The following is a 25831-nucleotide window of genomic DNA, read 5'->3' as shown; positions in this document are numbered from 1 at the left end:
CTGGCCCCTCTTTGCTGGGGGCTGTCGTTGTCCGTCATTCGCACCTTAGCGAGGCCTGCTATCTCTTCAGGTGACTTCCGTTGCCGCTTGTCTATCGGGCCTTGGGATATGATACTGTTTCACTTTCTTGGCTATTCTTCACCTCTCTCCTAGTCATCTTTCACTCTAAGGCATGGATTATATAGTTTTTTCGTGCCTTTGGTTGTTCCCCATCTCTAGCCATCAAATCAGGTTGTCACGTTTACCTATTTTAGGTCATGATCTGTGAGAGGAAATAATAATTGATGACAAAATCCTCTGTCTAGAAAGTTGGTCTGTGGGTGGTTTTGTAATCCTTTCAAAATTTAGGCTCTGTGTAAATGCCTCTTGGGGGTGGCAGTGTCTGACATGCCTCTAACTGGAAGAGCTGTCTGAACAGAGGATGTCAAGTAGGCAATTGGATTATACTGGGGTTGGAGCTTAGTTGTAAGCTGGGTGCATAGATAAATATGTGTGTGTGTGTGTGTGTATATATATATACATATATATATATATAGACATCATCTGCCATGTTGATAGTAATTGAAGCCATGGATGTGGATGAAATTGCCTGAGGAGAGTGCATTGCTAAAAAGGAAAGGGACCTAGGACGGAGCGCTGAGAGATTCTTGGTGTTTAGTACCTGATAGAGGAGTACAAGTTTTGCAGAAAAGGTGAAAGAAGTTGTCAATAATATTGAATTCTGTTGAAAGATAAATGAGGACTGAAAAGCCTGTTGACATCAAAGTAATCGATGATCATAGTGAGAGATGTTTGATGGAATAAAAGGGATATCTGGGTGCAGTCTTGTTCTCCTTTTACTGTTCCCTTCCACCCTAAGCTTTAGATTCTACCTGTATGTTGATGGTGAAGGACAGGGAAGCCCGGTGTGCTGCAGTCCATGGAATCGCAAAGAGCTGGACACAGACTTAGTGACTTAACAACAATAGATGACTTGAGAAGTTTTATTTCCAGTGTGTTTCCTCTGTTTTCAGCTCAAAGTCTAAATAGCTAACTGCTGGACATCTTAATTTGATTTTTTTTTCCTTAGGAGTTTCAAAAGAACAAACCTGAAACCAGTCTCCTCTCCATACCTAAATGTGTTATCTTCCAGTATCCCATTTTATTAAGTGGTATTTCCATTTACGTAGTCTAGAACCTTGAAAACCATTCTTGACTTCTCGTCATCCCATGTATCTGTACCCTCTTCAGATTCTATTTATTGTATTTCCATTATGTGTCTTGGATCTATTTCTGTACATTTTCATTATCACTTTTGTAATTCAAGCCACAACACTTTTTCACCTGGACTTAATGTTCCTTATATTCTCATTTGTAAAATGGGAATGATCACCTTGTTGGACTGCTAAAAGGATTAAATGAAATAACCATGGTAAGCACATTACATAAAATAAATAGCCAGTGAGTATTAACTATTATTGTAATTGTTGTTATAAGCTGAATCACTTCAATACTGTCCTGTCTGGTTCTAATTTCTTTCATTCTTGCTTCTGTCACTGTCCTTCCCAAACCCAAACAAAACACATCACTTTTCCATTTAGCAGTAACATGTCATTTGTCTGCTTAAAAACCTTCAGTGGATTTCCCATGACTAAATATTTATTACATTAGGGTAAAATTCAAAATGTTTACTACGGTGTGTAAGATTCCGCATAACCTGATTCTTTCCCACTTCATCTCGCTCACTAAACTCCAACCACAATGCTTTTCATTTGCTTAGTTACACCAAGTTATTTCCCACCACAGAACCTTTGCATGTGTGGTTATGGACTGTTCCAGAATGACTATCTCTCAATTTTCATCTGAAGTGGTACTTCCAACCTGTATCCCCCTGCTGCTGCTAAGTCGATTCAGTCATGTCCAACTCTGTGCGACCCCATAGACGGCAGCCCACCAGGCTCTCCCGTCCCTGGGATTCTCCAGGCAAGAACACTGGAGTGGGTTGCCATTTCCTTCTCCAGTGCATGAAAGTGAAAAGTGAAAGTGAAGTTGCTCAGTCGTGTCGGACTCTTCGAGACCCCATGGACTGCAGCCTACCAGGCTCCTCCATCCATGGGATTTTCCAGGCAAGAGTACTGGAGTGGGGTGCCATTGCCTTCTCTGTGTATCCCCCTACCCAATCCTAAATTAGGTACCCTGTGATAATTTCTCACGATGCCCTGAACTTTATACCATATTCAGTACTTTTAATTATATATTTACTTGTGTGATTATTTAAAGTCTATCTTCTAGAATATGGTTTAGAAATTATTTCATTTCTATTTCTCAAGAATTTGTTGAAATGAATAAGTAAATTGGAGCTTGCTAGAAGAACCATCATGTCTTTGGGAAACACCAGCTTACTGATATTTTTGTCATCTGATGACAAGCACCTTTTTTCACTCCACAGACAAAAGATGCAAAAAGACAAAGTTTACCTCTTTGGGCAATATTACCTGTTCCTAGATCATAGAATCATTCAGGTTTTAGATTCTTTGAATTGAAGAAAAATTTCATTAAGGTCAGCTTCTCTCTTTATTTTCAGCTACCACACAATTTTCTCTCTTTGTGCATTAGTTTTATGGCTCATTTTAGGAAAGAAAGCCCTTAGAAATCAAAGCAGTGATTTACATATTTTAACAACAGGTTAAACTGCGAGACCAGTAAAGAAGTTTCCAAAAATACATAAAGGAAAATTTCATGTTTAAGTAAGTGGCTGGTGGTGGTTATGGAAGAGAATACCAAAATTTAATAAGTTGTGTGTGTAGAATCGGAGAAGGCAATGGCACCCCACTCCAGTACTCTTGCCTGGAAAATCCCATGGACGGAGAAGCTGGTGGGCTGCAGTCAATGGGGTCGCTAAGAGTCGGACACGACTGAGCAACTTCGCTTTCACTTTTCACCTTCATGCACTGGAGAAGGAAAATGGCAACCCACTCCAGTATTCTTGCCTGGAGAATCCCAGGGACGGGGGAGCCTGGTGGGCTGCCGTCTATGGGGTTGCACAGAGTTGGACACGACTGAAGCGACTTAGCAGCAGCAGCAGCAGCAGCAGCAGCAGTGTGTAGAACAAAATTTGTGTAGAAAAATAGAAAATTAAAAATAGGAGTGCCAAACACAGAAGCATTTGGATTTGATAGGTAGTGATGAGCTGTTAAAATGTTTGGGAGAATGTTTCAATTAAGCAAGACGAATAAGTTCTAAAGATAAGCTGTACAACATTGTACCTATAGTTAACAATGCTGTATTGTACACTTAAATGTTAAGAGGGTAGATCTCATGTTAAATATTCTTACCACAATAAGATTAAAAAATTTTTTTAATGTTTGGGAGGGGAATTAGCCTCAGTAGCAAGTATTTTAGGATTTACTAAGTACCTGTTGTTTTGTTGGAGTAAAAAAGAAAATAAGACAGGTCCCCTCCATCTCCCCCTTCCCCTTGAGAGAGAAAGTTGAGAGAACTTGTGCACGATTTAGTTGGTGTGCTAAGTCAATTCAGTCGTGTCTGACTCTTTGCCACCCCATGGACTGTAGCCTGCCAGGCTCCTCTGTCCATAGGATTTTCCAGGCAAGGATGCCAGAGTGGGTTGCCATTTCCTCCTCCAGGGGATCTTCCCAACACAGGGATCAAACCCACGTCCCCTGCATTGGCAGGTGGGTTTTTTACCACTAGCACCACCTGAGTTGGTAAGAGATTTTTTAAAAGTCCTTAGAAAAGGTTATTATAGGATAAAGGATTTGTTGGATAGAAAAATCTTGAGAGAATGAAGACTGGAAAGTGGTTGTTACAAACCTTTGAGGATGTAGTATGGTAGCAGTTAAAAACATGAGTTCTGGTATGTCTCTTACTGACTCTTAAGTAACCATGGATAAATTACCTAATCTAAGCCTCAGTTTCCTCATTTGTAAATTAGTGATATTAATAATCCCTGTTCTTCAGGATTATTGTAAGGATTATGAAATATTGCATGTGTGGTGCTTCATACTGTGCTTAGTAAATGTTGCGTAATAAATATTAGGTGGGAAGGATTAGCAAAGTGATGTGTTTCTGAATTAGGGTGGTAGTGATGAATGACTGTTTGAAATAAATAAGAACAAGGCTAAATCTGATGCAGAGATTTTTTTTTTTTTTTTTTTTTGCCTAAATGACAGTGGAAAGACAAATGCAGGAAAGTCTGGGAAATCTCTTAAAGAGGACTTGGACTGTGTCATGTTCACATTTGTGTCCCTACCATAGTGCCATCAAATTGGAGTAACTCAATAAATGATTTTTTTACCAAGTGAACAAAGGAGTTTAGAGTTGATGTTGTAACAGTTAATAAGATAGTGAGAAAAGTTTGGGTAAAGAACTTCAGGGAAAGTTGAGGCTTTTAAGAGGCCTAAATTTGAGAAACAAGCCCATAAATTTAGTTTTAAAAGAAAAGTAAAAACCAAGTTTACCCACCTTTTGAAATTTGTATCAACATCTTTTGGAAGTGGTGTTTTAAGATTTAAAACCATGATACGTAACAATGTTTGTAAAGTTAACAAAAGAAATACTGCCTTTTTAGTTTCAAAATGTAACAGGAATAACATAAACCAAATAGGTGCAGGCTCTGGGAGTCCCTCATTTTGCACAGCAGATATATTCCTAAAGTTGTTGAGTTTGTGTGTGTGGGCGGGGTGAGGGGTATGTGTACAAGTGTATCTTGAGCATTATACTTTAAATGTTTTTAGTAGTTTGTGAGTTTTAAATAGAAGGTTAATCTTCGTTGTGTAAATGAGCACTTTTTGAAAATTGTAATTTTGTAAATGAGATTTTTTTTTTAAAAGGCACACTTATATTTCCTTTAGCTGAGTTGATGGCACCTGGAGAACTGGCATAGCTGCAGAATATGAGTAGTTCCCCAAGAAGAGTGCATTGCCTTTGGCACAAGGATCAGAATAAAGGTGAACTGTTATTACATAGGGTTTTTCAGTAAAAGTCTCTGAAAAGTAAGTAATGTTTTTATTTTGGATATATATGTTTCCAAGAGTATGCTAACTAGCAAGAACTGACCATTTTCTTCTATTTTGTAGCAGTAATTTTTGTGTTTTTGCATGCTTTCTTAAACCACAGAATACCCTCTGCATAAGAATATTTTCAAAGCAGTACCTGAAATAAGAGCATTTAAATAACTGTAAAGGGTATAAAAACATTTTTGCCAATGTTATTGAGCTTTCACAGATGGCTCAGAATTGAAGAGTGATTTCAAAAATGATGAAGAAATTTAGGGAAAAGCAAATCTCTTTGGATATACCTAAAGAATAATTGGTTTTTCTTGTACTTTGTCTTCCTAATATCACTTTGACAGTGAATTAGCATTACAGAGTTTAATGAAACCTTGTCTTTGTTAGGTTCATAGAAAGTTGAACTGTTACTGGATCATGCTAGATACTTGAAGGGAAACTTAGTGTTTTTTTCTCTTAACCAAATAGGGCAAACTGATAATATGATCAGTGTACAAAAGTAAATGCAGTTAACTCATTTAGTGCAAGAGCAGACAATGGACTGGATTGAGAGAGACGTTAAGAAAAAATTGTATTGATTCTGCCAATTTTATGTCTTGTACCTTTTAGGTTTTTCTCTTAGAAGAAAGAGATTACTAGTAGAAATGGTTAAGAAAATGTTCAATATCTGAAAAAAAAAAAAAGAAAATGTTCAATATCTGAAGTAAAATTTTATACACTTAACCAAAACTCATCATCAGAATATTTGAGAATTACATTTAGAGAAATCATGTATTACATGTAGAGAGAATTATAGAGGGAAACAAAAGTAACCAATAAAGTTTTTTCTTACATGCTTTATTGAACTTTGAAATCTTTATCTCCAAATCTTGTTAAATAATCTAATTTTTAAAAACATGTTTTTGTTGGAGGAATTCAAGGTCAGTGTCCTTTATTTACTTTTTGGTCTGTAAGGAAAACACTGAGACAATGGGGTTTTAACTATTCCCTTATAATTTGACATCCTAAATGTATAAGAAAAGATGAGATAATTTGATAAGTCTCTTAAAGTATAGTTTCTTCATTGAGCAGTAGATTATGTGAATCCCAGTTTAGACAAGTTTGCTAATGTTTTTTGTTTTAATCATTCTCTAACTGCATATTCTTGTTTTTCTCATTGATATGTGGACAGCTTTGCATTTAGGAGAAATTCAGATGCACATAGAAAAAGCCTGGAAGTAGTTTTCAAAGAATGAGATATACAGTACAGAAGGATGCTCCCATAAAGAGCTTAATAAATTTAATCCTATACTGGCCATATAAAAGGGATTTATGGTTCTAGTATCTGCTGCTATATATTTTAACTGTAAAATGATAAAATTGATTGTGCTGATTTATTATTCTTGAATAATGACGTGGTTTCTTATGTGCCAGACACTGTCCTAGTAGGGATGCAAAGATAAAGAACATATTCCCTGTCTTCAAATAACAGAGTTTTCCATTTTCATTTGGCGGCTCTCTGTAGGGAGCACTGGGGTGAGCTTCTCAACATCCATCATACCCCAACTGATAAGTCTAGGACAGTTGGGCCTGTCTTTTATCCCACATAGAAGAGAGAGACAAAGAGGTAAATAGATAGTTTATAATACAATGTGATGAATGCTCTACTAGAGGTAAATGCACGGTACAGCAGAAGAGCAAAGCATTAAATGCTCTCCGTGTGTATATGGGATGAGAGAATAGTTGAAAGATAGCTAGAAAGGGCTTCTTAGAGAAGATAATATCTAAATTGAGTTTTGATTTTATAGCCAGGAGAATTTAAAAGGGGAGGATGGGGAGAGTAGGTAAAAAATCCTCCAGATGTAGACCAGTGTGCAAAGGTATAGTGGCATGAGAATATATGCCTTTTTAAGGAAAATTATAAATAGTTTAGGTGGCTGAATTTGGAGTTTATTGGGGTTAGAGAGGTAAGCAGGGCTTGAATCATGAAGGGTGTTTATGTCAGATTTTATTGTGAGGGCATGTACTGTGTTGTGCTCAGTTGCTCAGTCATGTCCAACTCTTTGTGACCCGATGGACTGCATCCCTCATGGGGAGCTGTTGAATGATTTTGTGGATAGTGATGTGAGTTGATCTGAAGTTCATTATGAAGATGTCTGGAAGGTATATAGAGGTTAAATTGACAACTTTACCTTGCATTTCCAGTCCAATACTAATAATCATAAAGAGAGGTGTTAAAGATAACTCATGTTTCTGGCATGGACAACTGGAGTAGGAGAGGGATCACATATTCTTGGCAGTGCTATGAGACAGAGTGGAAAAAATCTCAAGGCTATATCCAAGCAGTAAAGCATTAAATTATTAATTGTAAAAAAAAAAAAGGGCATTACAAACACATTGCTGATTTTGTAGTTACTAGTTGGAACAAAATGTCACATTAACAAACAGGTCTGTGAACAATAGTGGCCTCTATTACTCTGATGGATTCATACACCCAGCTAATTAGAGTATATAAATCTGGCCACAATTAGGCACTCAAAAAGTTCAATCACTGAATAATACTAGAGGACTTACAATGTAAAACACCTTAAACAATTCAAAGTGTTTTCATTATCTCTCTTTAAATTTATTCCTAGTTGTTTGATATATAGCACCTAGGGGCCTTGAACTAGGGTTCTCCAGTCTATATCTTAACCTCTAGAGTGGGTTTTGTTTGATTTGAAATTTTGAATTCATTGTCCAGAATTTAAAATGGGCAGTTTGACATAAAAATTTGATTTCATTTTCTTGAAGAATTAGATGATCTGGTAATGCTGGGTTCATGGCAAAACTGGCTAGATTTGAATAGAAGTGTTCATATTTTGCCTGTCTAAATCGTTTGTGTCACCTGTTTAGCCTCTATAGACAGTGAGTTGGTGACCGTTGTTAACAAGTTACTTGTCTGCGATCTTTGGAGAAAGACGTGTTGCAGACAAGGAATAAATTCAGAAAGTGGACACTAATTTCATTCATATTGAAGCTGCTGTCTATTGAGTGCCTAATGAGTTTTAGCAATATTTCATTTAATTCTGCAACACTGTAGCATTGCTATTTTACAACTGAGAAAACTAGTGGTGAGGAAAGGTAAGTTAAAAGTTAGTAAGTGACAGAGCTGGCTCCTGATACCTAGATCTAGTATGTTTTTCCTTTGTACATATATTACTGTTTTTAGCTTTTCTAGTTGAGTTGTTTAGGCAGAGGCAAAGTTTAATGGTTTTTAACTTATTAAATTATAAACAAGAATCTGTATTAGAGGCCATGTTTCTAGAGATTGAAGGCTGTAGTGTAAATTTTGCTTCAATTTTATTTGATCGCGTATATGTGTATCACACACTATTTGATAATCATTTTCTGCTGTTTAATTGTATTTACTTGCTGACATCTGTTAAGCTAGTTTTAAGAGTCATAGACATTCTGTCATATCTATAAGTATCAGAAGTTCACTTGGGAAATTTGAATATTTGTGGAAGATAAAATTGGTAAAAATTCTTTCCAGGAATGGTAGAGTTAAACATAAATGGTAGGTGGATCTTAGGGAGAGGGGTTTTTTGGTTAGTTTTCCCTAGAGAATAAATGGTTTTCTCAAATAATGTAGTTGTTGAGGTTAAATTAATTTGATTATTCTCACAATTATTTATTCATATAATATGTTTTATACATGTGGATATGCTTAGGTGATACAATTTGATGTTTCAATAGGAACTCAATTCTAAAGAATGGAATCAGCTGACTGAATTTTTTTTTTTACTTATATTTGAAATCATGAAGGAAGGTAAAAGTTGGCCATATTGCCATGGGCACTCAAATTGAGAATGGGATCTTTAGTATTCCTGATTGTCATGGTTGGTAATGCTGCAAAATGCAAAATTTAGACACTAAATGGACTCAGGTACATGGCTAAGGAGAGAGCATGTACAGAAAAAATATAAGGTGGGTAAATTCAGTCACTGAACATGAGTGACTCCTTCATTTGTTCTTCTTACCAGTGCTATCCAGCTAATCAGAGCCTTTGAGGATATTTAATAAAAGGTAGTTTATTGAAAATGGAGGAAAAGACATATGATGATTCATTAAATGTTCTCTTTCAAACTCTTGTTTTAATCACTAGTAAGTTGTAACTTATTATTTTATTTTATTTTTCTTCCTTAGACTCTGTCAGGTGAAGGTGTATTTTTTCTTTTTAATTTGGCTAGAAGCAATTTATTTTTAAAGAAAATATGTCTCCTCTGAAGATACATGGCCCTATCAGAATTCGAAGTATGCAGACTGGGATTACAAAATGGAAAGAAGGATCCTTTGAAGTTGTGGAAAAAGAGAATAAAGTCAGCCTAGTAGTTCACTACAATACTGGAGGGATTCCAAGGATATTTCAGGTATTACCAAATTTTGATTTGGAATAGACCTTCAAATCACATCCTTTAGTGAACAGCTATTCTCTGCCACACTAAGTATCATAGTACCCCTACTAGATTACTATTTGTTTAATTTTCAGGTCACTAATACTGTTAAAAATTATTCAGCAGAACTGTTGATGGTGTATAATAAAGAGTAGGAAGTAGTCACCATTGTTGAAAAGAAACTGGTGGGAACAGGAAGCTGGGAGAAACTGAGTCTGGATACTATCTAAGCTATTTTTAAAACCACATTAGGATAACTTCAGTTATGTAGTTATGTCCCCACCCCCCGGCAACCAACATATGTGATAAATTCATCACTATTTAGTATTAGCTTTTAATAGGATTCATTAGTGTCTTTTTAATTTCGTCTTCCTAATTAATCCTGCCAAAGGTTGTGGTATGGACCATTCAAGGATGATATTCAGGGTCATTCTTATAGCCGTTTGCTTCTGTTAACTTTTTTAAAAAAATTATTTGTTTATTTGGCAGCATTGGGTCTTAATTGCAGCACAAGATCTTCATTGCATCATGCAGGGTCTTTTGTTGCAGTGCAGAGATTCTTTAGTTTTGGTGTGCAGACTTAGTTTGCTTTGCGGCATGTGGGATCATAGTTCCCTGACCAGGGATCAAACCCGAGTCCCCTGCATTATAAGGCAGATTCTTAACCTTTGGACTACCAGGGAAGTCCCTCTTCTGTTAACTTTTGAAGGACCTCGTTATTTTATCACTGTAAAAAATAATTTTGTTTTCAATTCTGTCTTGTACAGCCAAGAATTACTTCTGTTGATATGAGTTGAATTTAACGCCTTACATTTTCTACACTTAAAAATGCTATATTTGTTAATTAGATTATATAAAAGTGTAATATTCTAAAGTACTCTTTTGAAGACTAATTTATAAAACTTTATGCTTGAGAACTTGAGCTGAAGTAAAGTTTCTATTAATTTTTGCTTTTAAACTATTGAAAATAAATTGGTTATGATTTTATGTATCAAAAGTATTTTTAAATAGATTGTAGGTGGTGACATGGGTAATAGAAACAATAGTTTCTACCACATTCATATACATATGACCATCTCAATGAAAGATTTTTTTTAAAACAGAGATTCAGTCTTTCAGTCCTCAACTCAAATTAGCACTCAGTAAATATTTAAATACTTAAGCAAACATAGATCTTGAGAAGCATGATGAGTCTACCTGTGATTAAACTTTTCATCTCAGTTCTAGATCAGTTTTGCATTCACCATTCATTTGTTAACCACCTGTAGCTTACTGTGATGGGTACTGGGCTAAGAATACAGAGCTGAGTGAGGCACTTTTCCTCTCAAACTTAAGAGTAACCAAATGCATTCTCATCTGTAAAGATACCTCAGAGATACTGATGTAACATAAAGAAGGAAGTGTTTTGTGCTCTGAGGATTTAAAGGATAGATAAGAATTTGCTAGACACAGTGAAGTTAAGGTGAAGATGATTTCTATAATGTACAGACACATGCTAGTGTGAATCAACATTCAGGAAACCAGAAAATTATTTTAAAGTAAATGCACAGTGGATAGTGAATGGCAGTAGTAGAGGCTAAGAGCTACATAGAGCAAAGGATAAGACAGTGAAAGAAGCAAAAGGAAGAAAATACAGATTTCAAGAGATTTCAAGATTTAACTCATTAGATTTGGGAGGTGAGGGAAAGACCTGCTTGAGTCTAAAACCTGTCATTTAAATTTGAAATATAAATTAAGTCTGGTAAATTGTTTTTTCATCTTTATCTAAAAATTGTTGTAAGATCCGTTCAGTTTAGTTCAGTCGCTCAGTTGTGTCCGACTCTTTGTGACCCCATGAACCGCAGCACGCCAGGCCTCCCTGTCAATCACCAACTCCTGGAGTTTACCCAGATTCATGTCCATTGTATTGGTGATGCCATCCAGCCATCTCATCCTCTGTGGTCCCCTTCTCCTCCTGCCTTCAATCTTTCCCAGCATCAGGGTCTGTTCAAATGAGTCAGTTCTTCGCATCAGGTGGCCAAAGTATTGGAGTTTCAGCTTCAACATCAGTCCTTCCAGTGAACACCCAGGACTGATCTCCTTTAGGATGGACTGGTTGGATCTCCTTGGAGTCCAAGGGACTCTCAAGAGTGTTCTCCAACACCACAGTTCAGAAGCATCAATTCTTCTGCCCTCAGCTTTCTTTATAGTCCAACTCTCACATCCATATATGACCACTAGAAAAACTATAGCCTTGACTAGACGGACCTTTGTTGACAAAGTAATGTCACAAGGTCAATTATCCCTAATTTTAAAAATTGTGAGATGCTTTTACTTCTTTCTTTATGCTGTTCAGAGGGTATGTCTTCAGCAAAAGGCAACTTTAGAAACCTCTGTATATGCCTGCTGAGGGAGAATGTTAGAAAATAAGGATGACTGGTTGTGAGAATTATTAAGATAAAGTTCAAGATTTATTGATTTAGTTTTGGAAAATTTTCATTCAAGAAAAAATAAAAGTTATCACTTAATAGCATATATCCAGAGTCTGGAAGAGTATAAGAGAAGTACTGAACCAGTTCTGGGGAGTGGGAGAAGCAAGCTAAGAGAGTTCCAGGGAACTTATGAGCTTTGTGATTGAAAGTTAAGTGAGCCTGCTTAGATAGTTTAAAAAAAAAAAAAAAAAGATGTTCTAATGTAGGTAAAGGTTTATGTTGATGTGTTTTTGAGAAATAGAATTCTTTTCAGGATTATAGTTTGGATCAGAATATCCTTTTTCATTGCAACTACATAAACCACTTCCTAGATATTTTATAAGCTTTTGTTTAAAAAGAAAAAAAGCCTCTAATCCAATATGACTTTCTAAACTGGTGATGGTATTACCATCAAGGCTTAGAAAATTAACTTCTTTGTTTTTGTAACTATACCTGAAAATATGCAGTTTCTACCAAAAAAGTCAAGAGTGTTAGGATTACTCTGTAAAATTTTAATAGTGTTTGCCTCTCCTAGAAGTGAAGTCTTTGATTTAAATGTATCAAGAAATGGAAACTCTTTTTGATTGGGTTAAGAAAAAAAAAACTAATATGGGAAAGAGTAAGAAATGTATCTTAGAACGTATAAACTTTAGTGTTCATTATACAACTTATTATGCTTCATTATAATTCATTTTTAATGGTACTCTTCCTTTTGTGTTGATCAGCTAAGTCATAACATTAAAAATGTGGTGCTTCGACCCAGTGGAGCAAAGCAAAGCCGCTTAATGTTAACTCTACAAGATAACAGCTTCTTGTCAATTGATAAAGTACCAAGTAAGGATGCAGAGGAAATGAGGTTGTTTCTAGATGCAGTCCATCAAAACAGGCTTAATGCAGGTAAGCACTAATCATCCGAGGGTCTAACATTAGCAGTTATAAAAAATATTACTAGATTGTAGGCCAGTATCCCTCTTGAATATTGATGCAAAAATTTCAACACAATACTGCTGCTAAGTCACTTCAGTCGTGTCTGACTCTGTGTGACCCCATAGTCGGCAGCCCACCAGGTTCCCACGTCCCTGGGACTCTCCAGGCAAGAACACTGGAGTGGGTTGCCATTTCCTTCTCCAATGCATGAAAATGAAAAGTGAAAGTGAAGTCGCTCAGTCGTGTCCGACCCTCAGCGACCCCATGGACTGCAGCCTACCAGGCTCCTCTGTCCATGGGATTTTCCAGGCAAGAGTACTGGAGTGGGGTGCCATTGCCTTCTCCCAACAATACAATACTAGGAGACCTAATTCAACATCACACTGAAGGGAGTATACACCATGACCAAGTGGGATTTATTTCTGGAATGCAAGAATAGTTTAAGATATGGGAAAATCTGGCAGTGTGATACATCAAATTTAACAGAATGATGGACAAAAACCACATGATCATCTTGATGCATTAAAAGCATTTGATAAAATTTAACTTTGTTTCATGATGGAAGCACTCAACAAAGTTGGAATTTAAGGAATCCATCTTACCTCAACATAATAAGTGCCTTATATGAAAAGCCAATAGCTCAGTGATAGAAAACTGAAAGGTTTTCCAAAATCAGAATCAAGGCAAGGATGACCTCTTTTACCCCTTCTATTCAACATAATACTGGAAGTCCTAGGCAGAGCACTTAGGCAAGAAAAAGAAATGAAAAGAATCCAAATTGAAAAGGAAGAAGTAAATTTGTTTTTGTTCTCAGATGACATGATTGTTTATGTAGAACACCTTAAGGATTCCACAAAAGAGTGTGTGTCTAAGGAACGAGTAGGATTTAAATTACATTTGGGAAAACTTACCTTGTTACATAAATGTTATATAGTTGCTTTTTTATATGAAACTTTTTCTGAGGTTTTATTTTTCTATAAAAACAGAAAGTACCATAGAAATTCAAGTAGTGTGATCAGATTCCCCTACTTCCTCCAACCCCTTTCATGTAAAATGTTTTGATTTTAAAGAACACATATTTATAAGCATCATTTTAGGAGTAATCTGTTGCTCAAAATGAGTTTTTCACTCTTATTTTTATTACTGTCCAGCTCTGTCATCATCAGTAACTTTGCTATTACTGGTATTTTATAGTTAAAAAACTGCTGAGTTTTTTTTAACAAATACAACACATTAAAAACATTTAGAAAATAAAGATGTAGCAGTGCCTCTTTGCTTGAATTTAATCACTGTTTGATAAACTATTGTTTAAAAATTTTTTTTTATGGTTGTTTGCCATTTGGTTCATATTCATCATGTGTTCATGTTACCAAATCTGAATGAACCATGTCAGTTTTCTAAATACTGAATTTTAGAATTGAGTTGAGTGCCATTTAAAAGTTTTAGAATATGTTAGGGATTATGTCTACATTTCTGTTTTATTTTCTGTTTATTATTTTATTTTCTGTTTATTATTTTCTGTTTTTGTTTACATTTTTGTTTTATTCCGTCATATTAATTGAACCACTGTTTTAAAAATTGACATATTTAAGAAAGTATGTCTCTGAATGCATTAGAGTGGAAAGCACAGCAGACTGGGGCCCAGATTTGAGTCTGAACAACATGGTGTAATGGAAAAACACTTTGGACCTAAACAGATTTGGGTTTGAATCCTAGCCCTGCTTATTATATCCTATGCAGTTTTGGGCAGTTCCTTTAATAAATGAGTTTCAGTTTCCTCATCTCTAAAATGAGTGTTTTCTTACCTTAATTTCAGTGCTTAATAAAAAATTAGAGTTCATTAATGTAAGTCACAACCGATATTTGATAGGTACACAGTAAGTCATTATGGCTTTTAGAGTGACTAGCTGTAGACTTAACTTATTCTGTACTCTTAGGCAAGTTGTTCTAATCTTTTAGGTTTAAGTTGCCGTAACTGCCCCAAAAGTGTAAGTTAATGAATATAAGAACACTTTGAAACATTTAAAGTATAATATGTGGTGTTTGAAATCAATGGGAAAAAGACTAATGGTTGATGAACAGTGTTGTCTATAAATAGGACAACTAGCTAACCATTTAAGAAGATAGTAAAACTGAGTCCTTATCTTACTCCTTCATCTAAATAGATTTTACACTGATCAAAGATTTCAGTGTTAAAAAAAAGTGATAAAAGTATTATTAGAAGAGTAGAATGGATTTTAACATATTATGTGAGTGGGAATGACCTTTCTGAGTATGACATAAAACCAGAATCAATAAAGGAAAAGATTAATAACTTGGACTGTGTAAAAAATTTAAATGATCTCTGTGACAAGGAAAGAAGAAAAGATGAAAGTATTAGTCACAGTGATAGTTAATATTGCTAAATTTTACTGTGTACCTATCAAATATCGGTGTGACTTACATTAACGAACTCTATAATACTGACTTTCGAAATCAGTAAGAAAAAGACAGTTCAGTAGAGAAATAGACATATAGGAAAACTCAGGAAGAAAAACAAGTGTTTCATAAATGTGAAAAAATTCTCGGCTTCACCAATAATTAAACAAATCAAATTCTTATCACCTTGGCAGTAGTGTGAGGGGAGGCAAGATATTCTAATATACTTGGTAGGAGCTTGGAGATTTTTTTTTTTTGAGGAATAGTGGTAGTATCAATTTAGTTTAAAATTGTACATCCTTTATCCCAACAATTCTTTTTTTTTTTCCCAACAATTCTTATTCTAAGGAATTTTATCCTATGAAAATTGTTGCAGTAGTGCAAGAAGATATGTAAAAAGATGTTTGGCATTATTTGCAATGTTTCTAAATTAAAACATTCTAAATGATCTTCAGTGGGGAATTAACAAAATTAAAATATAGACTACTGGGGGTTTTTTTGGGCCACCTGCAGCTTATGAGATCTTGAGTTCCCCAGCCAGGGCCACTGGCAATGGAAGCACGGAGTCCTAACCACTGAATTGCCAGGAAATTCCCTTGAAATACTTTTTTAAGTATATAAAAATCCATATTTATACATTACCTTGCATGTCCTTTAAACTAGCATTGATTTCTTTAGAAAAAAAGCCACTTATTCTGTTTGCTGAACTTTGAAAGTTTTGGGGTATGCATTATTAAAAGTATGTTGGTCACTGGTTCTGACATGTGCTTAGCATCCAGTGTCCAAAGTTAGTTCACTGACTGACTTTGCTATAGTGTTAATTACCAAATGTTTATACAGGAGAATCTCTGGCGTTCAAAAATTTATCCTTCCATTACATACTTCCAAGTTTTTGCATTGTTACTTAATTTTTTGATTGATCCCAGCTCTAAATTGTTACTGTACATGTCAGAATTATTTTCTGTTAGATAAGCACTAAGATTTGTTTTATTTTTCCTGTTTCTGTTTCCTTAGTATTAAATAATAATAATGACAAATCTCTTAGTTCAAGTAATTGATTGGATTTTTTTTTTCCCCCTACCAGCCATGAAACCTTCTCAGGGTTCTGGTAGTTTTGGAGCTATTCTGGGCAGCAGGACCTCACAGAAGGAAACCAACAGGCAGCTTTCTTATTCAGACAATCAGGTATGTTCATTTGAATCTTTCTAGCTTTTTTTTAAGATGATAATCTTAGACATTCTATAAGGTAGTTGTAGGAAGTAGAATTTAGATTGTAATGTCTAATAATTCTGGCATTATCACAAGGATACTTTCCACATACCTGAAATTTATCACAGTGTAGTTTTTGAAAACATAGCTTTGAAGTTAGATGTGGGTTTGAGATTTGGTGCTGCCTCTTACTAGTTATAGGCCATTGGAGAAGCTCCTCCTTAAGTATCTCAAGCCTTAGTACCCATCTGTAAAATTGAGACAGCAAAAATACTTTAAGCGTTGCTGTGAAATAATGCGTATTATAAAAATGCTTAGCCCCCAATACCACTAAACCCTGTAAATATTTGCCGTTGCTATTTCTTTGATGCTTTTTTGAGTCTGTTCTACATTATGAACTTTACCTATACTATATGATATTAGACTGATTTGTTGGGTCTTCTATTTGCTTTTTAATAATTTTTCTTTGATAAATATTCAGCCAGTCCTGAGACTTACATTGCACTATTGCACCTTAGCAGTCCTATGTCTCTCTTAATTTGTCTTACAAAGGTAAACCAGGTGTATAGAGAAACTTTGAAACTCTCCTGTAAGTAATGAATTCTGTTTAACTGTGTAGAGATGGGTTGATTACTTAAACCATTTACTGGATTAAGCAATCAGTGAATAAGGTTTCTTTTTGTTAGTTTCTTTTTACAAGTTGAGTGTTTTTTGTTTTTTTTTTAACATTTTAATTGAGGTATGATTGATATCCAGTAAATTGCACATATTTAAAGTGTGTGGTTTGATATGTTTTGATTTATGTATGTACCTGCAAAATCATCACCATAATCAACGTAGTGAACATAGCCATAGCCCTTGAAAGCTTCTTCATCCCCCTTTGTAATCCTTCTCTCCAGCTCCCTGTCCGGCCCCTATCCCTAAGCCATGAGTGAATTGCTCTCTGTCACTCTAGATTACTTTGCATTTTTCTAGAGTTTTATATAAGTGGAATCAGTGTATAATTTTTTGTTTGGGTTTTTCACTCATAATTACTTTGAGGTTCATCCATTTACAGGTAGAAATTTAAAGTGTTAGAATATTTAAACTGTAAGTGTTAATGCATCTAGCAGAAGCAAATATTTATACTTTCACAAATAATGATTTCTATTAATAGTGGGATTATAAAATCAATTTTGTGGGTTGTGACTACCATTAAATAGAATAGAAAATAATAGAGAACATATTCTACACAGTAAGGATAAGTACTGGTTTTCGAAATTTTCTGTTTTATTTGTATGTATGTATAATGGGTTGTGATGTAGAATATTTCTCACTGTGGGGTCATGGTCAAAAAAGGTTGAAAAATATGCAAAACAGTATGCATATAGCATGCTACCACTTGTGTAACTAGAAAAATAAAATACTGATTTTCATTTCCTTAAAAATGTAGAATACTTACAAGGTGTAGGAGGATGGGAAGTAGAAGAACTGAGTGAATGACATTGGGGTGATAAAAGAGACTTCTCAGTATATGGCTTTTATAATAGTGTTTTGATTTTTTTTTTAATCTTGAGAATCAATTATCCATTTGAAAATCAGCTTTTTAAATCATTCATCCAGATGACCTCAGATTCTTTTTTTTTATTCTAAGATTATAGTTCTGTGGAAAGTAATTAGAAATTTTCCATAGAGTTAAAGTGTGTATTCTCTCTGAATATTTTTGCTGTGTTTTGGGGTAGACTCTTTGATTCATCTTCTGCCAGTAGGTTCTGTCTCACCTTCAATCTCCCCATCATTATATGTATTTGTTTCATTTCTCCATACTAGAACCCCCTCAAAAATCATATGCTGTACATGTGACTTGGCTTTTAAATTGTGGCAACCAAATGTCATTGTTGCTCCTTTTTCTCACATTTATGTCACTTTGATGTAATGTGCTGTGCTTAGTCGCTCAGTCGTGTCCAGCTCTTTGTGACCCCATGGACTGTAGCCCTCCAGGCTCCTCTGTGTATGGGGATTCTCCAGGCAAGAATACTGGAGTGGGTTGCCATGTACTTCTGCAAGGGGTCTTCCTAACCCAGGGATTGAACCCAGGTCTCCCATACTGCAGGCAGATTCTTTACCAGCTGAGCCACCAGGGAAGCTCACTTTAAATTACTCATAATTGGATTTTCTTTCTTACAGATCTACTTTCATGTGGCTCTTATGTCTGTGAAGTTATTTTCTTTTTTTTTAATCAGTAATTCAGAGCAAATTCTTTTCTGCTTCTAGGTATGCTGTGGAATTTCTAAGCTTACAAGAGTACTATAGGAAAATACATGTCAAGCTCAATATCTGACACTGATTAGAATCACCTAATGTTCTTTAAAAAAAGAAGTACTGATGAATGGAGCTTACCCCCAGACCGGATAGGCTAGAATCTCTGGAGATGGGTCTCCAGTTGTGGATATTTTTTTTAAAAATTCCGTATATGAGGATCACTGGTCTAAACATATGCCAATTAATGTGAAAAATTAGCTATGTTAAACTCTATTCTTATAGGTCTCTTCAAAAAGAGGAAGTTTGGAAACTAAAGATGATACTCCATTTCGAAAAGTTCTTGGTAATCCAAGTAGAGGATCGATTAAGGCTGCAGCAGGAAATGGAGTAACTCCTGCCCGGACAATTCCCTCTTTGACATCTACATCCACACCTCTTAGATCAGGGTTATTAGAAAATAGGTATGAAATTTTTTTTTTTTTTCTTTCTTAGTCATTAACTCTGCCTATTTAGAAATGTCTTTTAGACCTTTTAGAAAGTCCAATAACTTGGGGAAAAGAAGGAGACTTCTAGTTAAAAGAACAACTTGTAAAGCGCATTTTTTGGAGATAATATTTGTCTTTTGTGATTTATGTTAGTGACATGTATAGAGCTTGCAGACACACAGTATATTTAAATGTGGTGTATAGAGTTAGATAGCAGTAGTCACAGTTCTTGTTCTTGAGTATGTTGGTTTATACTTTTTAATAATGTGAAATAACCGTTTTTCTCTATTCTCTGTAGGACTGAAAAGAGAAAAAGAATGCTGTCATCTGGCTCAGAGTTGAATGAAGATTACCCTAAGGAAAATGATTCATCATCGTAAGTTGCTTTAAGAACTTTTATAACATTTGATCGGTATTTCTTCCATTAATAATTACAACCACTAGAGAAAATTGGGATGGTCTTCAGTTTATGGGAATCGCAAAGACAGAACAGGATTTAGAGTATTTTGGTAACAGTACACTGTAGGCTCAATAGAGAAAGGATTTGGCCATTAGTATTGCTTTGGTCATTTTAGTGCACTTCTCCCATCTTAGCTTTATTTGTTTGCAACACTTAAAATAAGGATAGAGCTGAAGAACTCTATATAAGTGTTTTTTGTTTGCTGCTCTTTTAGTATGAACCCCCTTCCTTCCTTCTTCCCTTTACCTGTAAAAAAAAAAAAAAAAGTACAATTTTTACCTTATTCATGTGAAAAGTTAACTTAGGGGTAAAAGGGTATTAAAACCAGCATAGGTTCTAGGCAAGGAGCATCAGTCTTTTAGAGCTACTTTTGGGGTTGAACAAAAGAGCACACCTGCAATAGGACAAAGAGCATGCCTGCAGTAGGACAGTCACTAGCTCACAATCCTCTTCCTCATAATGGGAGACTTGTGGATTTTGTTTTTTTGTCTCTGTCTTCTGAGAGAGAAAACTTATTACACAGTTGCCAGTTAATACCTTAACAGAAGTCAGTTGGTAGTCAGTTAACTGGTGTTGAAGGCCAAAGGGTCACCAGAAAGAAGTTGGGAAAAAAGTTAAAGAAACTTTTTATAGTTTGAGTTCTTGATTCTATTGCTGTAACAGATACAAAAATCTAGGTAGCTGATAAGACTGGCGTGTTCTCTTAAACTACAATCACCATAGTCTCAGGTTCCTTTGTCTTCTGTCTGCCATTCTTAATAAGTATCTTTCCTTTGATGAACCAAGTTAGCTTCAGCCTCCATTCTCATATCTGTATTCCTACTGGGAAGGAGGAAAGGAGCAAAGGGAGGGCATACAGCTTTTGTGTAGGCTGAAAATTTGTATACATAACTTTTATGCATATTACATTGGCCAAAACTTGGTCATGTGGTTATATCAAGTTACGAGGAGATCTGGGAAGTATGCCTCGCCCAAATTCTACTGTTATGACAAAGGAGTACAGTGGTTATTTGGGGACAACAGTCTGCCATAGTTTACCCTTCTAGCTAAAGATTTACCTTTGTTAATCATTCTTGCCATATGCAGAGTACGCCTACCTTCACCCTGATGGAGACAGCCTCTAAATCTCATTTAGTCATTATATCCAGCTCAGAGTCCAGGATCTCTGGGTTATGTGTAGTTCTCTCCATAAGGTCCAGCTGTGCCTTGGATTATACACCTCATGGTCTTGTTCACTTTGGTTCAGTTGCTCATTTGTATCTGAGTCCTTGCAACCCCCTTGCTTGCAGCACACCAGGCTTGCCTGTCCATCAGCAACTCCTAGAGCTTGCTCAGACTCATGCCCATCAAGTCGATGATGCCATCCAACCATGTCATCCTCTGTTGTCTCTTTCTCCTGCCTTCAATCTTTCCCATCATCAGGGTCTTTTCCAATGAGTTAGTTCTTTCATATCAGGTGGCCAAAGTATTGGAACTTCAGGTTCAGCATTAGTCCTTCCAATGAATATTCAGGATTGATTTCTTTTAGGATTGACTGGTTTGATCTTCTTGCCATCCAAGGGTCTCTCAAGAGTCTTCTCCAGCACCACAGTTCAAAAGCATTAATTCCTCTGTGCTCAGCTTTCTTTATGGTCCAACCCTTACATCCATACATGACTACTGGAAAAACCATAGCTTTGACTATAGGAACCTTTGTTGGCAAAGTGGTGTTGTACCTAAAAACTAAAAAGCAAGTTAATCTGCATTCCTCACTCCTGTCTCCACACACATAGCATTTATTATACATTGCTGGAGTAAGCAAAGGATAACCACAGCAAAAATTTCCATTTAGAAAAGACAAGGATTGGGAACTGAGGAGTCACTGGTCTATAGTAGAGATAAAATCTTGTTAGGCAGAAATTGTGAAGACAGTGAAAGCAGTGGAATAAGTTCTTAATTAACCCCTATAACAGTCTGTCCGATCCTCTGGGAGGAACCCTTGCTCTTTGTACTTCATATGACTCGTGGCTTTGCCCTTTAACAGATTCCCGTTGTCTGTTATCTTTCAAGGCCATAGCTGAAGGGGGTTTTGAAGACTCTGTTCTTTGGAGCCATGCAGCTTTGTAGCCTAGTTGATGCCGATGTAGTCCTGGAAGTTTAGAAAAGTCTAGAAATGTAAAAGTTTTAGAAGTTTTTTTAAAGGTAGAACATTCAGGGTTTTATAGGCTTGAGAAATAATTAGGGCCAGTATTTTTGTTATTATTTTGATTCTTTTAATTAATTATTATTTTGATTCTTTTAAATTTTGAAATAATTTTAGATTTACAGAAAAGTTGCAAAGATAATATTGAGATGTGCCTGTATACCCCTCATCCAGTTTTCCCGAATATTAACATCAGTTTTTCACAAACTACTTCTCTAGTTACCTCTTAGCATTGCCTTAGTTTGAGAATCAGAAGCAATTGGATTTTTTTAGTCCCATATGACCTCCACTTACCACACAATTTTAATTCTAGGACATTGGCACAGAGAGATGTATTCATTTTCAACCTTGATTGCAAACCTGCTAGTTCTAACCCAGATTTATTTGTCTTGAATAGAACCTTGCTGAGAGCAGTAAAAAGCACTAACACAGACCAGTGTTCTTAATTGTCTCAGTCTTTTCCTTTGAGTTCTGCCTCCTAAGACATTACAGGTAACAGTTCTGTGACTATTTTGCTGAGATATAACAGTGCTCACCAGCTTTCCAGTCAGTAATATCTGTGTTTTTACCCTCTGTCTTACTACTGAGCTAGTTCTTCCCAGAACAGGGTTCGAACCCATGTTACCTGCATTGGCAGGCTGATTCTTTACAAGACCACCAGGAAAGCCCCACCATCTTATTACAGGTTCTTCACATTGATGCTTTTCAATTTCTGGGTGAGAATATTTAAAAAGGAGGATTAGTGGGATGAGCTGTAGCTCTTTTTGTCCTTACTGCTACAAATAGCCTTGAGGCTATAACTGATATTATCTACTTCTAGGATCCATTCTGGATTTGCTGCTTTTTTCATTAACAATTCTTCCTGGTGGTATGACTGATATCTTCTTCCCTGAGGGATCCGAGCCCATGGTCACTGTGCACTTGTCAGGCTGTGGTTGCTGCAATTACCCATTCAGAGTTAAAACTGAGCTTGAAAGCACCAAGAGATTCCCTGGTGAATTTCCTTTATACCAGACACATTCTTCTTGCCCTTATCATGTAGCAGCTACCCTGCTGTCTTATAATAATTTAAGTCAGTTACAGTATGGTAATTCTTTTCCTTGCCTGTTGCTCTGCCAGCATGAGAAGCCCAAAATGAGTAGCAGCCATCGCTTTAGATTAAATGGGATTCTTCTTGTCCTGTCTTGTGAAAAATTTCCTCCTCTGGAAACCAGAACCGCTAGATCCACAAAATCTAAATTGAAGGAACAAGAAGCACAAATTCTCTAAGTGTGTTATTAAGACTGATAGTGGAGGCGTTCCTACTTCTTGGTTTCCAGACCCATGTATTCTCTATAAATGTAATGGCCTGTTGGTTTATGTTATATATTGTATCTTGAAGGGCACCCAGTGCCTAACGAGATCATCTCTAATCTACACCTTTAAAGACTGTGGCCGTCAGCTTTGAGGTAAATGTGATCTGCGATAGGGCCAGTGGATCCTTTGGTCCATATGCCTTTACTGTATTTTCCTCCTTTTCTTTTGTGTAAAGTGGATTCCTCATTCCACAATGATGTTATGTGAGATTTCATGTTAATAAATCATATACTCTTATAAAGCCCTCAGATAGCAGTGTAGCCAAGGCACTGTGGGTAGGAAAGGCAAAAGCAAACCTTAAATAATATGCCAGTCCCAGCCAGAATTAATTGCTACCCTTTCTGGGGTGGAAGGAATCTAATGTAATCAACTTATCACCAAATGTCTGGTTGGTTTCCTTAGGGGATAGTATTCATTCAAAGGCCAGGGATCAGCCTCTAGAGTAGCTGAACAATTGGACATTGAGCAGCATAAGTTGCTAAACCAGACTTATTAAAAGGGATCCCCTATTTTAGGGTGCACTTGGAGCTTTTACCTCTACCACCATGCCTATTACTCATGGGCCCTTTGTGGAAGTATTTGGATGGCTGAGTACAGAGATTGACTGGCATCCACTAGACAAGTTACCATGGGTGATTGTTTAATGTCTCTTCAGTGAAGTTCTCTGGTGAGCATTAACATGTGAAACAGATCTTCACCGTTTGTACATACTGTGCATAAACCTCTTTCATAAATCATTTTTCCCTGATTTTCCAGGCTTACTCCTAGGCCCCTGATCATCCATCTAGACCATTTACCACCATCCAGGGTTCCTCTGGCCCACGTTTCTCTCCATACAAAATGGACAGTGAGGTGCATTTCTCAAACTCTGTACAGTGGAGGATTTCGTCTTAGTCCTGTGTTCCAGGGTAGTCCCTTAGTGGAGCTACAATGCAGCAACAGTTCATTTTCAGCTTGTATCAATGTACCGAGATGATCCATCCATGAATCAGGCACAAGTTTTTTTCTTCTGTCTGGTCACCAGAATGCTCATAGATCTGTTTTCATTATCTATTCTTGTTTACTTGGATATACCACTCGCATTTTATGATGGATTGCTGCTGTAACTTCCTGATCTTACAACTTCATGGGTATGATAGCACCCAGCTCATGATGGCTTGCTCTGGTTGCATAGTTCCTTGATGACCCATAGTCTTTATGATTATTATTTAACCCATATCACTATATCAGTTATCTAGTGCTGTATAATAATATACTTGGAGAAGGCAATGGCTCCCCACTCCAGTACTCCTGCCTGGAAAATCCCATGGACGGAGGAGCCTGGTGGGCTGTCGTCCATGGGGTCCCACACAGTCGGACACGACTGAATGACTTAGCAATAGCAATAATGATATACTTAAAATAGTAACTGTTTACTATTGCTTATAAGTCAGTGGTCACTTAAGTGGTTCTGTTTATCTAGGCCTATCTTGGCCAGTTGTGACTGGATTCTCTCATTTTCTCATACATGCATGGTCATTTGGTAAGTTGGCTCGGGATCAGCTGGTCCACAGTGGCATTCCTTGTATGACTGGCTGTTGGCTGTCTAGTGGTTGGGGCGATGCAGGAGACTAGCCATGTTTTTTTTTTTCACCTGATAGGGTTACCCTGGAGTTAAGCACATGGCAGTGGTAGGGTTCCAAAAGAATGAGTGAAAATTTGCAAGGTGCCTGTAGCCTTAGAATCAGGACTCAGGTACTGTTGTGTCTGTTAGATTCTTTTGGGAAAAGGAAATCACTAGGCCAGCCTCATTAAGGGATAGGGAAACAGATGGCATTTCATAATAGAGGGCTTGGATACAAGGAAGGAAATAATTTGGGATTTTTTTTTTCAACAGCTTTATTGAGGTACAGTTTATACACCATAAAATTCACCTGTTTTAAATGTATAATTCTGTATTTTTGGTAAATTTTTTGAGTTGTGCAACCATCACCATAATCCAGTTTTAGAACATTTCTATGTTCTACCACATTTTTCAGACGCTGTCTACCACGTTTTTCAGACGCTGGAAAGATTGCATGAACTATATCCTCTTCTACTTTGTCCCAGCCCAGTTCACTACAGATGAAAAATCTTGGTGGTATTACACTTTAGGATACCAAAGATTTTACCACCAGCCAATGGTATTTCTGCTACCATTGCCGAACAATTGATCCAGTTCCAGAATCTTGTCCTTAGAGTGTGCTTCCTAGACCCTTTTCTAGCACTAACTGTTGTTCAAGTTTCTCAGAAACAAACCCTGAAATGGAGAGTAGTGTCCAAGTGATTTAGTTAGAAATTATTCCCAGGGGATACCAGGAAGGGACTGGGGGAAGCAAGATACTGCAGTGCAGGAGAAAATGAGTGAGTGTGATCTCAGACAGAAATCTGATCTCTGACCAGAAAAATGCAGAGTTCAGGCTTCATCCTAATCCCAGAGAGAAAATCTGTTACATGCATTTCACCTTAAAACTATTCTAATCCAAGGCAGGGGAGCTTGACTTCTATCCTTTAGCACCTGACCTTGCTTTTGACTCTGAGAGTGCAGGCAAAGGCTCTAGTAGCTTGAGGACAATCTTGTGAAGAGGAACCCTAGGTACTGACTATCAAAAAAATTTAAAAAACAACCCAAATAGAAGAACTTTAAAAAGAATAAATACATGT

At 36.4% G+C, this 25831-nt stretch overlaps 1 protein-coding gene across 8 annotated transcripts in view; it reads left to right on the top strand.

Moving 5' to 3' along the window:
* Positions 1-25831, top strand: part of USP37 (ubiquitin specific peptidase 37) — an 85494-nt gene that overhangs the window by 418 nt on the left and 59245 nt on the right. For 5 of the 8 annotated variants that reach the window (XM_024999419.2, XM_010802319.4, XM_010802321.4 and 2 more), the window contains exons 2-7: positions 4851-4991; positions 9174-9397; positions 12597-12768; positions 16301-16401; positions 18949-19127; positions 19450-19527. In XM_024999419.2, the coding sequence (XP_024855187.1) occupies positions 9242-9397; positions 12597-12768; positions 16301-16401; positions 18949-19127; positions 19450-19527 (686 nt within the window). In that variant the 5' untranslated portion in view covers positions 4851-4991; positions 9174-9241. Of the gene's footprint in view, positions 1-4850; positions 4992-9173; positions 9398-12596; positions 12769-16300; positions 16402-18948; positions 19128-19449; positions 19528-25831 lie in introns of those variants that run through there. The other 3 variants (XM_024999413.2, XM_024999416.2, NM_001271992.1) reach the window with 3 other exon arrangements.

The sequence above is a fragment of the Bos taurus genome, chromosome 2 (assembly GCF_002263795.3).
Source record: "Bos taurus isolate L1 Dominette 01449 registration number 42190680 breed Hereford chromosome 2, ARS-UCD2.0, whole genome shotgun sequence".
In the NCBI taxonomy this organism is placed as follows: domain Eukaryota; kingdom Metazoa; phylum Chordata; class Mammalia; order Artiodactyla; family Bovidae; genus Bos; species Bos taurus.
The sequence above is the reverse complement of the archived record's forward strand: the minus strand, read 5'-3'. Positions and strand labels throughout refer to the sequence as shown.